Genomic DNA, 17,375 nt, shown 5'->3' with positions numbered 1-17,375 from the left:
CTTAAGCCTAATTTTAGCACCTCTGATTCTAAAAGCTGGTTGATAAATTAATGTTGTCAGGGTCTTTTAAATAACTTGCAGGAGAAGCAACCTTTGTGCAGATGGAAATTTTAATTACTTTCCTGACATTGTAGTTCATGTATACCATCTGTACTTTGAGAATATTAGATTCATGAGCAAAATATGGTAGTATTCAAGTTTTGGAGCCAAGTAGCCAAGGAATTAAGTGATCCTGATTATCTTAGGAGAGGCAAAAAATTCAGGATTCATGGGTCCAGTGTTTATTCTTTATCAGGCTAAAAGGCACAGATAAGGTGGAGTGCAAAGGAGATTAGAGAGAAAATAGAAGAAAAACACACTTTGGAGGGGCTTAATCTAGGGGAAGATATCACCCAGGGCTTTAGTAGCTTCCATATAGTCAGAGTTTGCATAAATAAGTCTGCCTTGCATGTGCAAAAAAGGTACTTTTAGAGGACCCTTCTTTACTTTAAATGACTTCTAAAATTAAGAATTTTGCCATATTACTCATTTAAAGGTTGTATTTTAAAAGTGTGAATTTATGCTATATAAATGATTTTCAAAAGTTATTGTTCAGTTAATGTGTTCAATTTTATTTAGCAATTTTGAAACTTGTAATTTTTCATTACACAAATATTTGAATATGTCTACATATTTCAAACACAGTTTGTTCTTAATATCCTCATAAATATTCTTGAACATTATTATTTAATTAGCTCTCTAATAAAATTTTTATTTGGATAGTGTTCTAAGGATATGCAAATTAAGGGGAAAAAACTAAATAAGAATCATTTTACTTTCCTTTTATATATTTCCCTTTAAAATATTATATTATTGTACTTACTTTTACTATTTTAATTTTCTAGTTGATGAGTAAAGAAATAATGAACTCTCCTACAAATGATGCTATTGGAGAATTAGAACAACAGGTGAGTATTTTAGCACATGAGGAAAATGTTCAGTGATACAAGTTCTTTCCCAATTATTTCCATAAGATTTATGTAGGAAAGCATGTATAAAAACATTTTTTCACGGAACATAGTTTTTGTGTATTTATATGCTCATATACATTAGTGGACAAATAATGTACTTGCATAAAGATCCAAACTGAATATTCTAATAAATTCCTTCATGAATATAAGTAGGAGTGGTCTCTAGATTTTTTTCTGATCATTTTATAAGAGTTGAGTGTTACTGAATATTCATTCCTTCTGACATTTGTAATGCACATTTGGCTCGTGCTAGGATGATAGTATAATTAAATAGTAGACAATCTAAAAAAATTCTGCTAAGTTTTAATTATAGTTTGAATAATAAGATAGTATAATTTTTGTCACTCTTTCTATCCACTTTCCTCATATTAAAGAAATACCTTGAAGACTTCAGGTTTCGTTACAAGACAGTATACATGAGAAAAAAGCCCCATTCTCTTTCCATGTGTAACCCAATCTGGGTTTTAGGGGATAGGGTAAGAGAAGGGGCAAATACATCTTTAGACATTTGTTTATTTTTATTTATCTATTATAACATTGCTAGTCATTTCATGAAACATTTCAAATTTAATTATTTGATAAAATTTTTGTTTAAATGTAAATATACTTTGTTCTTTCTGTGACAGAATTTAAAAAAATACGTCCTTAAAATTTTTAAATATTTCCCAAGGATTTACACAAAATTTTATTCTGTGGGATTTCAACTTTAAATGTTGATGTGACTGTGTAAATATTATTTACACAGAGATGGCAAAATTGAGTAAATTTTAAAAAAACATTTCTAGTATTCAGTGTGCTTATGTTGTAAGAATATATTTTTCTATTTTTGTTAAACATGATTTCCTAAGAATTTGGATTCATATTTCAGCTTAAAAGGGCTTTGGAAGAACTTCAGGAGGCACTAGCAGAGAAAGAAGAGCTGAAACAAAGATGCCAAGAACTAGATATGCAGGTATGGACAAGAAATCTGATCAGAGCACAGTTCTTTCTTTGTTAATTAACTGGCAGCATGTTTTAGAAGTTGGGTTTCATTTTATGGAAGAAATATTAAAAGCATTTTTTACAAACTTCTGTATTCAAACATAAATATCATAAATAATTTTCTCTGATAATTGAAAATCACTGGTCAATTTTTAAGAAAATCATTCTACTGATTAGAGCTTTCAGCTATTTACATGAGGACTCAGTTGTGTATTTTATAAAATAGAAAAATTGCACTATTTGCTACATAGTTGTTTTTAGATATTAAATGAGATAATTTATAGAACTACCTAGTAGTGCTAATTACTTATAGTATTTATAGTATTATTTTTAGTAATACTTACTAGTAGTACCCCCAATAAATTAAAATGCACACTCTTTTATTTATATACACATACATATGTAATCTCTTATGCTTAGTTTGTTTTGCTTACATATATATCAATATGTATACATATAATTCTAGTACTCATAAATGAACTTGGTAGGAGCACCAATAGTAGTTAAGGGGTAGACTGTCAAACCAGGCTATCTATTTTCAGAACCTGGCCATATTACTAGCTAATGTATGTCCTCAGACAAATTTCTTAATTTCTTTATACTTCAGTCCTCTTTTTGAGAAATGGAATCATGGTAGTATTTATCTCCCAAAGGGCTTTCAAGAACTAATATAAATAATCCTTAGGGCCTGGCACAGAAGAACTATCTCTATGTTTGTGTTTATTGTTATTCTGTGAAAATACAAATATGAAAGTTGTGCAGTAAGACTAAAAAAAAAAAATGTTCAGAAAAGATTAAGTGTTAGGAGAGAGAAGATGGAAGATCAGAGAAAGGAAGCACTTCTGTAGTTCCCAGCACTAGACTTAAGACTTACAAAGTGGGAAGACTAATTCTAAGTGAGGTGAGTAGCTAAGGAAATTCATTGAAACTTAATATTAAACTGTAAAAAAAAAATTCATAGAGCACCAAAAATTGATATGATATATATATAATAATATATTTGTAAATATATTAAAAAATATAATAATATATTTGTACTAGTTTGGTTTCCAGAGGCGGCAGCTGAGCAGAGTAGGGAGTGCAGACAAAGGAAACACTTGAAAAGTAGATAAATTAAAAAATAAAAATACTGGCTTTCGGAAACCTGTGGATTAGAGAAGAATGCTGATTTTAATGGACATGGTATTGGTAGGTGAAGCTTAGGGAAAGGGAATCCAAAATAGATCACCCCAGGGGTGAGAAGCATTTTGTAGCACAGAAAATGTTGGTGGGTGTATGTAGCTTGTACATCTGTGAGCAGAGATGGTACTGGGAATTCATAAAGGAAGTACCAGTAGCTGAGTAGAATATTCCCAGAGGGTGCTCGAACCAGAGAGTCTTTAACAGGCACAAAGAAAATTTTACCTGGACCATTCATCCTTTGGGTTCCAAGAGAGAAAGCTCCCATTGTTGCTCACACCCCATAAGAGCTAAAGGGAAGATACTAAAAGGAAAAATTTTACTGGAGGCACCAGAAATTTAGAAGTCCAACCAAGAATGGCGGGTCCTCAGAAATAGGGGGCATGGATCAAATCTCAAATACCTACCTACAGCATTCCAAAATTTTCCCAAATCCAAACCCTGACTTTTAGAACTTTAAATTTAGAGTTCTGCCTATCATCTACACTGCAGGATTACACCTACAGAAGAACCCCCAAACAAATCCCCAAAGTTCCAAAATAGAGGAAATTCAACAGAAGAGTAATCTATTAAATGAGAACCAAGACAGTATTAAATATAGCAAAAAATCAAAATGACAGGAAACCACAAACACATACCTGTACTAACTGAATGTTAATAGTCTCAATTTCCCAATTAAAAGACATAAATTAGCAGAAAAGCAGAAAGGATCAAAAAAACAAGTTATAACTATATGCTTCTTGCAAGAGACTTGGGCAAAGACACTCACAAGCTAAAGATCAAAGGATGGAAAAAAAATATTCCATAGAAATGAAGTCTGAAAATAACTATACATACCTATTTCCATATCTGACACAGATGATTTCAAACAAAACTTAATCAGAAGAGCCAAGGCCACTACATTATGGTAAAGGGATCAATTTTTATAACAAGAAAATATAATGATAGTAAATACATATGCCTTGAATGTCAGCACACCCAAATACATAAAACAAAATAAAACTCCTTGACATTAAATCTCAATAGACCTAACACAATGATATTGGGTGATTTCACACACATTTTTCACCAATAGTTCATCAAAACATAAAATTAATAAAGGCATTTTCAACCTAAAGAAAAGTATAGGGGCTGGGGATGTGGCTCAAACAGTAGCGCGCTCGCCTGGCACGTGTGTGGCCCGGGTTGGATCCTCAGCACCACATACAAACAAAGATGTTGTGTCCGCCGAAAACTAAAAAATAAATATTAAAAACACTCTCTCTCTCTCTCTCTCTCTCTCTCTCTCTCTCTCTCTCTAAAAAAGAAAGAAAAGTATAAATCAAATGAACCTAGTAGACATCTACAGAATATATTACCCTAAAACATTTGACTTACCTTCTTACTAACTCAGGGAACTTTTTTAAAAACAGACCATATTCTAGGTCATAATGTCATTCTTAGCAAATAACAAAAAACATCAGTACAATACCATGTATCATATTGGAGCATACTGGAATGAAACTAGAAGCTATCTTATATTTGATAAAGGGGCTAAAAGCATGCAATAGAGGAAGGATAGCATCTTCAACAAATGGGGCTGGGGAAATTGGAAATCCATATGCAACAAAATGAAATTGAATCCCTTTCTCTCGCCATCCACAAAAATTAACTCAAAATGGATCAGGGAGCTAGATATCAAATCAGAGACACTGCGTCTGATAGAAGAAAAAGTTGGCTACGATCTACATATTGTGGGGTCGGGCTCCAAATTCCTTAATAGGACACCCATAGCCCAAGAGTTAACAATAAGAATAAACAAATGGGACTTACTTAAACTAAAAAGTTTTTTCTCAGCAAGAGAAACAATAAAAGAGGTAAATAGAGAGCCTACATCCTGGGAACAAATTTTTACCCCCCACACCTCCGATAGAGCCCTAATATCCAGAATGTACAAAGAACTCAAAAAATTAAACAATAAGATAACAAATAACCCAATTAACAAATGGACCAAGGACCTGAACAGACACTTCTCAGAGGAGGACATACAATCAATCAACAAGTACATGAAAAAATGCTCACCATCTCTAGCAATCAGAGAAATGCAAATCAAAACCACCCTAAGATACCATCTCACTCCAGTAAGATTGGCAGCCATTATGAAGTCAAACAACAATAAGTGTTGGCGGGGATGTGGGGAAAAGGGTACACTTGTACACTGCTGGTGGGGCTGCAAAATGGTGAGGCCAATTTGGAAAGCAGTATGGAGATTCCTGGGAAAGCTGGGAATGGATCCACCATTTGACCCAGCTATCGCACTTCTCGGACTATTCCCTGAGGACCTTAAAAAAGCGCTCTATAGGGATACGGCTGCATCAATGATTATAGCGGCACAATTCACAATAGCTAGACTGTGGAACCAATCTAGATGACCCTCAATAGATGAATGGATAAAAAAAATGTGGCATCTATACACAATGGAGTATTATGCAGCACTAAGAAATGACAAAATCATAGAATTTGCAGGGAAATGGATGGCATTAGAGCAGATTATGCTAAGCGAAGCTAGCCAAGCCCTAAAAAACAAATGCCAAATGTCTGCTTTGATATAAAGAGAACAACTAAGAACAGAACAGGAAGGAAGAGCATGAGGAAAAGACTACAGTAAACAAAGACGAATGGGGGGAGAGAAACGGAGAGAGAAGGGAAAGCACATGGAAATAGTAGGAGACCTTCAATGATACATAAAATTATAAGAGGTTATGAGGGGCAAGGAGGAGGGAAAAAAAGAGAGAGAGTTGAACAACAGCGGGGGAGGTAGAGAGGGAAGATGGGAAGGGAGGGGAGGGGAGGGGGGATGGTGGGGGATGGGAAGGGTAGCGGAGTACGGCAGTCACTAGTGTGGCATTATGTAAAAATGTGGATGTGTAGCAGATGTGATTCTGCAGTCTGTGTTTAGGGTGAAAATGGGAGTTCAAAATACAATTTGAGTCAAATGTATGAAAGATGATATATCATGAGCTATGTGGTGCTTTAAATAATCAATAAAAAAAGAAAAAGAAAAATAATAGAAATCACATAAACACATGGAGATTGAACAACACTCTGAAGTGAGAGTAGAAATTGAGAAATTCTTAGAAACAAGAATGGAGATAAAATGTATCAAAATCTCTAAAACAGTATAAAGAGCAGTTCTGAGGTAAATTTCTAGCATTGAGTGCCTACACAAACAAACTTTGTTCTCCCTCAAGACCTTAAAAAGAAGACTAACTAATACAAAATCATTAGAAGACAGGAATCAGTTAAGATCAGGGCCAAAATTAATAAAATTGAAAATAAAATAATATACAGGATCAGTACAATATAGAGTTTGTTCTTTGAAAAGATAAATAAGATTGATAAACCCTTAGCCAGACTAACTGAAAGAGAAGACCCATATAAAAATAAATTGTAGATGAAAAAGGAGATCACCACAGACACTTCTGAAATCCAGAGGCTTTTTAGAAACTTTGTAGCAAATTTATACTCCAATAAACTGCAAAATCTAGAAGACAAATTTCCAGATATATGAACTGTTCAAATTGAACCAGGAAGATATAGAAAACCTAAACAGACCAGTATCAAGAAATGAAATTGAAATAGCAATTAAAAGCCTTCCAACAAAGAAAAGCCCAGGACCAGATGAATTCTCAGCAGAGTTTTACCAGATCTTTAAAGAACTAATGCCAGTTTTCCTCATATTATTCCATGAAATTGAAAGGGACGGAATACCTCAAGTACATTCTAGTATAACACTATTACCAAAATCAGACAAAGATACATCAAGGGAAGAAGACTACAGACTAGTATGCCTGATGAACATAGATGAAGAAATCCTTTATGAAAGCTGCATTCAAAACAAATCAAGAAGATAATGCACCATGATCAAGTGGGTTTTATCCCAGGGATGCAAGGTTGGTTCAACATACTCAAGCCAGTAAATGTAGTTTACCACTTAAACAAAATTAAGGGCAAGAATCACATGATTGTTTCAACAGATGCAGAAAATACCTTTGATAAAATTCAGCAGTCTTGATGGTAAAAATACCAGAAAAGCTAGGGTTAGAAGGATATTATCTCAACATTATAAACACTAGTTATTATAATTCCAAAGCCAACATCATACTGAATGGAGAAAAAATGAAAGCATTTCCTGTAAAATTAGAAACAAGAAAAATATGTTATCTCTCACCACTTCTATTCAATATAATTCTCAAAACACTAGCCATAGCAATCAGGCATTAGAAGGAAATTAAAGGATGCAAATAGGAAAAGAATAAGTCAAACTGCCTGTTTGCTGATGACATAATCCTTTATCTAGAAAAACAAAAACTCTACCAGAAAACTTCTAGAGCTTATAAATGTAGGATAAAAAATTAACACCCATAAATGAATAGTTTTTGTATATTCTAACAGTGATCAAGCCAGGAAAGAAATCAGGAAAACCATCCTGGTCACAATAACCTCAAAATAAAATAAAATTCTTGGGAATTAATCTAACTGATGAGGTAAAAGATCCCTACAATGGAAATTATAGCACACTAAAGAAAGAAATTGAAGATCTTGAGAAGATGGTAAGACCTCCCATGTTCTTGGATAGGCAGAATCAATATTGTCAAAATTGCCACAGTACCAGAAGCAATATACAGATTCAATACAATCCTCATCAAATATAAATGACATTCTTCATAGAATTAGAAAGAAAGATCCTTATGTGGAAGAATAAGAGACCCAGAATAGCAAAACAATACTGAGCAAGAAAAGTCATGCAGGGAGCATTTCTATACCCTATCTGAAATTATACCATAGAGCTGTAGTAACAAAAACAGCATGGTATTGGCATCAGAGTAGACTTGAAGACCAATAGAACAGAATAGAAGACAGACAAACCCACATACTTATAGCCATCTGATACTTGACAAAAATGCCAAAAATATATTTTGGAGAAATTACAGGCTTTTTAACAAATATGATGCTGGGAAAACTGAATAACTATATATAGAAATGAAACTTTGTTCCTGTCTCTCACTCTGCACAAAAGTCAAATCAAAATGGATTAAAGACTTAGGAATTAGACTAGAAACATTGCAACGGCTAGAAGAAAAACATAGGGTCAACACTCCATCATATTAGTGTTGGCACTGACTTTCTTAATAAGACCTCCAAAGTACAAAAAATAAAACCAGGAATCAATAAGTGGGATGCCATCAAATTAAAAAGCTTCTTCAAAGCAAAAGAAACATGAGTGTGAAGAGAGAGCCTGCAGAATGGAAAACAGTCTTTGCTAGCTACTCTGAAGGGGATTAATATCCAGAATATATAAAGAACTCAAAAAATTTAACACAGAAAAATAAATAATCAATCAATAAATGGACAAAAATCTATAAACAGAACCTTCTCCAAAGAGGAAAAACAAATGCCCAATAAATATAAAAAAACTTTCAATATCTCTAGTAATAAGGGAAATGCAAATCCAAACTATAGTAAGGTTTCATCTCACTCTGGTCCATATGGCAATATCAAGAACACAATAATAAATGCAGGTGAGGATGCAGGAAAAGAAGGTATACTTGCACATTGATGGGACTGTAGACTAGTACAACCACTATGGAAAGTAGTATGAAGATTCCTAAAAAGAAAAAACAAAAAACTGTAATAATGCAGTAACTGCACTGTTTATAGCAGCATAATTCACAATAATTAAATTTATGGCATCAACCTATATCACTGTCAAGAGATGAATGGATTAAAAATTGTGATATATAAATGTTATATACATATGTGAGATACATATACATACACATACACACACACATATATATATGCACACTTACATACACACACCATGCTGTTTTACTCAGCCATAAAGAAGGATGAAATTAGGACATTTGCTAGTAGATGGGTGAAAATGGAGAACATCATAAAATAAAGGGTTGAATTTTTTTCTCAAATTTGGAAGCTAGAGTAAAATTTAAAAAAAGGAGGGGAGAATTGGATATCATAAAGATATAGGTAAGATTGGTAGTGTAGGAGGAGATTGAGAGGGAAAGAGGAGGAATGAGAAAGTGGAGGAAATGTGGAGTGAATTTTTTAAAAATCACATGTACATATATAAATATACCATAGGAAATTTCACGTTTATGTATAAGTGAAAGAACCAACAAAAAATAAATAAACGAAAAGAAGACCAATAGAGTAGAGGAGGAGAATGGGGGAGGGTCAGGTAAGAGGAGGGAAAAAGGGGAGATTAAGAACTCAAATTGAATTCTATGCATGTATGATTCTGTCAGGATAAACCCAACTACTATGTATAACTATAATGCTCTAATAAAAAAAAAATAAAGTTTATGTGTACCCACTTAGTATACTCTAAATAATTCACATTTTTTTTGGTGAAATAATGAGCTGAATAGTTTAATCTCTGAAAAATATAAGGACACAAAACCAAGGTTATATTAGCTTTATTCTTGCCAGATGAAGTCACTTCAAATACCTGAAGTGATAGGGCTGGTTAATATTTTTAACTCTTAATGGTTTTCAGATATAACAAAGTAACTTAGGTAGTAATTGCAACAGGATTCAGATCTTTTAAATTCATCTTTAAAAGAAGTTAGTCCTTGCTGGGGATATAGCTTAGTTGGTAGAGTGCTTGCCTTGCATACACAAGGCCCTGGGTTCGATCCCCAGCACCATAAAAAGAAAGAAAGAAAACAGTCCTCAGTAAAGCAAATATCTGTTTTCTGCATTTTTCCTAACCATACATTGTAATACACAGCCCTACACACACATGCAAAGCAACTAAAATATGTTATTTTCATATGGATCATATTTATTCATAGAATACTTCATATAAAGATTAGGAATTGAGCCATTTAGGTGTAAAAAATTTTATAGGACCTTCGTATAGTTTTCTCAGAAATTCTTATTCAGTAAAGAACACAAAATTCTGCATTAAAAGATTTAAGTGTTTATGATACATAATATCAAGTATATAATCTTGCAGTTTTAGTTGAAAGGTTTATAAATCTGAAACAAAGGGGAAAGGCAGGTTCAGAGTGAAGCTAAAGAATATAGCTCCATGGGAGCTTGTGAAAAAGATGCCTAGAACCACCTCCTAACATTCCAAGTCATGGATCTGGGATGGGTCCAAGGAGCTTGAAAGTGTAATCTCCTCTCCTTTCATTCTGTGGTGAAATTGATAGGAACAAGGGTGGTTACTTACCAGATGTTGAAAACTAAAATTTGCCCTTGTTCTTCTTCCTTCTTTAGAGGATCCACCTAGTTTGAAGACTGAGGGCTTTGTTTCTCCTGTATCCACAATTTTATGACAGCCCTTACCTTACCCTTAAGCTAGAATGAGACAATAGGTTGAGCATCACTAAACCAAGATCTGAAATGATCCAAAATTTAAAATTTTTTAAGCACTGACATGATGTGACAAGTGGTAAATTTCACATCCAACCTCAGGTGATGAGTTGCAGTCAAAAATGTGGATGTAAAACACATACTTCAGTTGGTGTCCTCAAGGGAGTAAGACCTTTCCAGCTTCTTTCAGATGTGGCGTATCTTTCCTCCCACTCCAATATTCCCCCATGCAATGTCAAGATACCCCACATGAGGCCTAGACCTACGTGCGTTACTTACTGGGTTTTAAAATATTTTCTGCTTTGTGGTATAAAGATATTATCAAAAACATTAAAAAAAAAACCCTTAACAAACTGCTGTGGTTAACAGTGATAAAGAGAAAGAATTTGTGTTTGTAACACAAAAATCAAGCTGTTAGAGAAACTGGGCAGTGGTATATGTGTAAAATATCTAACTGGAGAGTATGGTATAGGAGTGTCTAGCATATGTGACCTAAAGAAACAGAGGAGTAAAGTGTTCTATGCTAAAATGATGAATAGGACAAAAAAAATCAAAAACCACTGCATAAAGCTAAAGTGAAATTGATCATCTGTTGAAAGAGCAGACCCATCAGTGTCAACAGTGAACACATAAACCATTTAATGGTATATTAATCATGAGAGAAGAAAGATCTATCATGATGAATTAAAAGTTGAAGGACACCAAATATTCAATAGGCTCATTTCAGAAATTTAAGAAAAGACACAGTAGTAAATTTTTCAAGATTTGTGTCAATAAAGCATATGATGGTCACAAAGCAGCATAGAAATCTATCAATGAGTTTGCTAAGGTCATTGCTGATGAAATCTGATGTCAGAGCAAGATGTAATGGTGAAGAAACATCAGTGTTTTGGCACTTTTTCGCTTTGAAAGACATTGACTACAGCTGATGAGACAGTCCCTAAGCAAATAAAGAATGGCAAGGACAGAATAACTGTGATTGGATGTGCTAATTAATAGGCATGAGGAAGTGTATGATAGGCAAATTTGTGTCCTTGCTATTTTAAAGGAATGTATTTCTTAGCAGTCATTTATCATTATAACAAAGGCAGGGATCAGCAGGGATATCTTTTCTGACTGATTCACAAATGTTTTGTACAGGTGAATTGTGCTCACTACTGGGAAATTTGGACTATATGACTGTAAGATTTTGTTATTCCCTGACAAATGTTCTGTTCATGCACTTTGAAATTCTCATTAAAAGTAATGCTTATTCCATGTGCTTTCTCCCAAATGTGACTCTTAACTCATCCACGTGACCAGGGTATCAATAGATTAATGAAGAATAAATATAAAACATTTTCTTAAACAGCATGTTAGTAGCAATGAACAGAAGCATGAATATATAGGTTTTCAAAAGGAGTTTAACATGAAGAATGCTGTATATGTTATTGCCATTGTTGGAAACAAAAGTGAATAAAGAAAGTTGTGTTATGCCTGGTACAGTCTCTGGTATGGGATTGTATTCAATGATAAGATGAATAAGATGGTGATTTTTGAAAGATATCAAGTGAAAAAGAAGTTATATCAAATCTCCTTAAATATGTAAAAAATAAACCTACAGAATGTCAATAAACTGGAAGAAGGCCTCCTAGGAAGCCTTTTCAAGTATTTCCTCCTCAGTTACTTACTTTTGTCTTTAAGTTTCTGATTTTATAAACTGAAATGATTTGTAAGAAAGTTGCCATTGTTGTTGTATAAGCATGGGTACAGAGATTCTAGTGATGCCACCGTGCTGTCTAGTTTGGGCATTTTGTTGATGGTGCGTCATATATTTTACTGTTAGGTACTTATGTGTTAATAACATTAAGAAAATTAGTACTTATCTGTACCATATACATTCATAGTCAGGAATGGTAGTGATAGTGATGTCAAAGAACCAGATTGTCCACATTGGCTAAGATAGTGACATCATTGCTTTTGGTTGGCTTAGCATATACAAGCTTTGTTTCATGCACAAAATTATTTTTTAAAATATTGTTACCTTTAGGCTATTATAAGTTGTATATGAAACATAAATGAATTTTGCATTTAGATTTGAGTCTTATCCCCAAGTTATCTCATTAAATAGGTACAACTGCTCCAAAATCTGAAAACTTTTGGCCCCTAAAGCATTTCAGATGAGGGATACTCAACATGTAGTCCTTTCTTTTTGCTCTACCCCCCACTCTATAGTATGCTTTCATCAAAGCACCACCAACATCTCTTATTTAATTATTTACATTTCTACTGAAGGGTTTTAAGGGCAGAAACTCTTTTATTTGTGTCTGAATCGCTTAGAACTATACATGACAAATAATAGTCACTGATTCCTTACATAACAAGCATGGATGCATGCTTTGAATTTAGAAACAGAAAGTTGTGTGTTTACATCGTCCACCTAGAGACAGTTTCCTGGCCTGCCTTCGTATTTTTCATTTAGATGTATTAAAAAGTGAACTTAGGTACAATGCAGTTTTATTGAGTTTATTATATTCATGAATTAGGCAGCTCCAAACCAGAGTGGTTTGGACCTTCCACCTAGGAAACAGTTGGAAGACAGTAATAGGGTTACTACAGAAATAAAGAAAAGATAGGTTATAGGTACATGGTTGCCTATTTGGTTGAAAGTCCCTGGTTGTATAATTTTAATCTTGTTGGTTCTTCGCATCAGTTGAGCTTAAATACTGTTTTTCTTTAATACAGCATTTGTAAGAAATAGCTCAAGGTAAGTTGCACTTACATTTGCAAATCTAACAAAGTTTAGATCACTTATAAAGCCTAACTGGTTTTGTCTGTTGAGGAATTTTTCAGGCTTAGTCTCCATTTTAATAATGTAACAGAGAACAGTGTTTGTAACTTGCCTATATGGTATTTAATGCAATCACTTGATTTAATTTCCTTTTTAATTCATTGTTTCTATATGTCATCTTATTCGCTTATGGAATTGGTTGTACCTATTGAAAATATAAATAGCAATCTTGTCCAATAATATTATGGATGTCAATGATAATGGGACACCTTTTTATCTAGTTCTTGGTAAAATGTATGTAAAATTCTGGGCTTATGAAAAGTCATAGCTGTACCTAAAAAATTTTTAAATAGAAAAGAATTAGAACCAAGAGAAAAAACATGCTTGTTTTAAAGGAGTTTAAAACATGTATCAGGTACTGACATTTTTGTAGTTCTGCACTTAGACATTTTATTATCCATTTTAAATCATAAACACAAAGTCTCTTTACAAATGGAAACAGTTAAGATTTTTGGTATTGGTTCATCAACCAAATATACTTGTTTCCTGAATATGTGATATGTGATTGATTATTTTTCACTATGAATCCCAGATGATAACTTTGCATAGGTGAAAGCATTTTGAAAGTTAGTTTTGACAAAAAAGGGACAAATTAATGTTTTGAAGTTGGATTCACATATTAAATTTTAGAGATTTAGAAACATTTTATTTCCAAAACTGAGACAGGTATAATATTCTAAAAGCATCCTTACTGTATACTACATATGTGTACTAATTTGATTTCTTTGTTTTCCCCAAACTTCCTAGACTCAGAATTTCAGAGTTGAAAGTATTCTCAGAAATCATCTAATCTGATTAGTCAAGCTGTTTCATGACCTTGACAGAATTAGAATCAAGAACTCCCAATTCTGTGAGTTTTATTGTTGTTGTTATTGCTGCTTATATTTCTGTATTTGTTTTTTAGGTGACTGCACTTCAAGATGAGAAGAATTCACTGGTTTCTGAGAATGAGATGATGAATGAAAAACTTGACCAGTTGGATGGCTCTTTTGATGATCCAAATACGATGGTTGCAAAGAAGTATTTTCATGCACAATTACAACTAGAACAGTTACAAGAAGAGAATTTCAGGTAGCATTTTTAGTAGAAATTATTTTATAGAATTCTTTTCATTAAACTAGTAGCTAAAAATCATATCAACTAATTATTAGTATATTAAGCATGTTTAAGACACTGATTAAGCTACTAAAAATACCAAGTGGTTCCTGTCTCACTGGACTTATTGTCCAGATAAGCAAGTAAATTATGTAAAACAATGCAAAGATACAGGACAAATGAAGGCCATATGCCACCCAGTAAGAGTTCAAGAGAGTGAATAATGAAGCTTGGAAGAAATAGGGAGTTTCTCACATAAGAGAGGTAATCTGATAATGAGTGGAAAAAATATAAATCTTAAACGCTTCTTACTTGAACATTAATATTATTTCTTTTAAAAATAGAGTTCTTACCTTTAATAAACATTGATTGTTGCTTGTGTGCTTACCACTGAGTCTTGCACTATGAGATCTTAAATACAGACATGCTAATTTTTTAAATATTTTTTTATAGTTGGACACAATACCTTTATTTTATTTATATATTTTTATGTGGTGCTGAGGATTGAACCCAGGGCCTCACACGTGTTAGGTGAGCCTACCACTGAGTCACAACCCCAGCCCCCAAACATGCTAATTTTACCATACAATTTTTTTTATATCATTTCAAACTTGCAAAAAAAAAGTTGCAATAATACTACAAAGAACTCTGCTTTTACAGTGTTTTATATTTGGAGTTTTACAGTTTTCTCTATTTGCTTTAGCAGTTTCTCTATTCATATAGTTAAACGTTTTTCTGAATCATTTGACACTAATTTGGAGACATGCCTCTTTATTTCAGTGTGTATTTCCTAAAAACAAGGACATCCTCAGTATAGGAAATTTGTCACTGATTAAACATTATCTAATCCGCATATTGTATTCAAATTCCATCAATTGTTTCAGTGTCCCTTATAAAGTTTTTTTTTTTTTTTACCCCTTCTTTGAAATCCAGAATTATGCATTCTATTTAGAAATGGACTCTTATTCAGAGGACTGTAAATCCATTACTATCATCACTTATTTCGAGGGTCAAATTTTCCCAGATTTGGTCAGTGAAAAGCCTTTCAACTGGTGATTTTAGCCGTTCAACATATCTTTTTTTGAGCAGTTTGTTACTTTGTGATATCACAAAGTTTTCTGCACACATTGTCATTAATTTATTGCAGTCTCCTTAGAGTTAATATTTGACCTCTTTACATGTCAACTATTTTTTAAACAGTGAATTTATCTTATGCATTTTTCTCTTCCTCTTTTGAAATTAAAATTTCTGTTAGACTCTATAGAGGTTACTAAGCACATGTTTTGGAAGTGTAAATGAAAATTCAGAACATTAAACTTACTTTTCATGCCTGTTACAAATTTAAGAGCCCCAAATACCTTATTCCTTCAATCTTTCCTGTTTTGAATGTGTAATTTAAGTATGTCATGTCATGTCTCAGTAGGAAGACAATTGATGGAAATTATAAATATTTATAAAATATTATATTATAAATGATTATATTACAAATAATCACTTATTTTCTTTGTGCAAGGCTTGAAGCTGCAAAAGATGATTACCGTGTTCACTGTGAAGAACTTGAAAAGCAATTAATTGAATTTCAGCATAGGAATGATGAATTGACTAGTCTTGCTGAAGAAACAAGAGCCCTGAAGGATGAAATAGATGTTCTTAGGTATGGCAGGCCTAAATATATTTATGTTAATTCTAAGTTTTTAGCTAATGTTAATATTCCATGCTTTAATCAGAAATTCTTAAAGAGTTTTGCCAATGTATAAAATGTTGAACACTTTTTATTCATGTTTCTGGTCTTTACTTCCTTTATGCTTGCTGGAATTGTATTTGAAAGATAATGTTCAACTCTTGTTACAGCAGTTTCACATTAGAACCTACAAACCTAAAATCTTCTCTGAAGATTTTGTAAATGATCCATTTAGCTTAAACTGGTACCCATTTTTGTATTTTGAGAAAATTTTTTTTAGGAAATGTTTTTTCACAATATTTTCATATTTGATGAAATATAAATATAGAAGAGGAGCCTAACATTTATTTCAAGGATTGTCTTGGGCAGTATTTTATAATATATATTTATATTTGACTTTTGCCTATTCTGTTGATTTTTCTTAATTAGCTTTTTTTTTTTTTTGCAGCTCTTAATAACCATTTGAAACAAAATCTTTAGAACCATTAATTTTGACAGTGTTGGTGACTTAATTTGGTTTATTTATCTTTGCTACAGCCTGGTTGGTCCACTAAGTGTAATTCCAAGGAAAGTATTTTTCCAGACAAATTCATAAATTGACTTATCTTCCTAAGTTTTTCAAACACTGAAAATAAGATGATACTAAATGATACTAAAACCAAGCAAGGTTTTTCTGTAAGCTACAGAATAGTTTAGAATTGTTTTTACTATATGTACAAAGCCCTTCTTTTTTTTTTTTTTTTAATATGAGGCTAAAAACAGTTTGGTGGTAACTTAATGTGTCACATTTGAAGCATTTTTACTTTTGATGCCTTAATAACAAAAAGATTGAACATTAAATGGTTTTAGACCCAAGTCTTGGTTAAAGCTTGGGAGATTCATTTTACAACCAGAATAAAATTGCTCTGTGTATATGCTACTCTTTAATTTGGATTGCTTTTTCTTTATTACTACAGGGCTACTTCTGATAAAGCAAATAAACTAGAGTCAACAGTTGAGATATATCGTCAGAAACTACAAGATCTAAATGACCTTCGCAAGCAGGTTAAAACTTTACAGGAAACAAACATGATGTATATGCATAATACAGTCAGCTTGGAAGAAGAATTAAAGAAGGCAAATGCAGCACGCACACAATTAGAAACGTACAAAAGGCAGGTAAGAAAATATCTTAATTTTTAATTGATAAAATTGAAAGAATTCAACTTCATTATTC

The 17,375-nt window shown here is 32.8% G+C and overlaps 1 protein-coding gene across 1 annotated transcript in view; it reads left to right on the top strand.

Moving 5' to 3' along the window:
- The window catches only part of HOOK1 (hook microtubule tethering protein 1), a 55,245-nt gene that overhangs the window by 16,673 nt on the left and 21,197 nt on the right, over positions 1-17,375 (top strand). The window contains exons 7-11 of the mRNA XM_081307845.1: positions 885-947; positions 1,879-1,962; positions 14,288-14,454; positions 15,992-16,132; positions 17,116-17,317. Of these exons, the coding sequence (XP_081163971.1) occupies positions 885-947; positions 1,879-1,962; positions 14,288-14,454; positions 15,992-16,132; positions 17,116-17,317 (657 nt within the window). The remainder of the gene's footprint in view (positions 1-884; positions 948-1,878; positions 1,963-14,287; positions 14,455-15,991; positions 16,133-17,115; positions 17,318-17,375) is intronic.

The sequence above is a fragment of the Spermophilus citellus genome (assembly GCF_964194105.1).
Source record: "Spermophilus citellus genome assembly, chromosome: 9".
In the NCBI taxonomy this organism is placed as follows: domain Eukaryota; kingdom Metazoa; phylum Chordata; class Mammalia; order Rodentia; family Sciuridae; genus Spermophilus; species Spermophilus citellus.
This window is presented reverse-complemented; position numbering and strand designations above follow the sequence as displayed.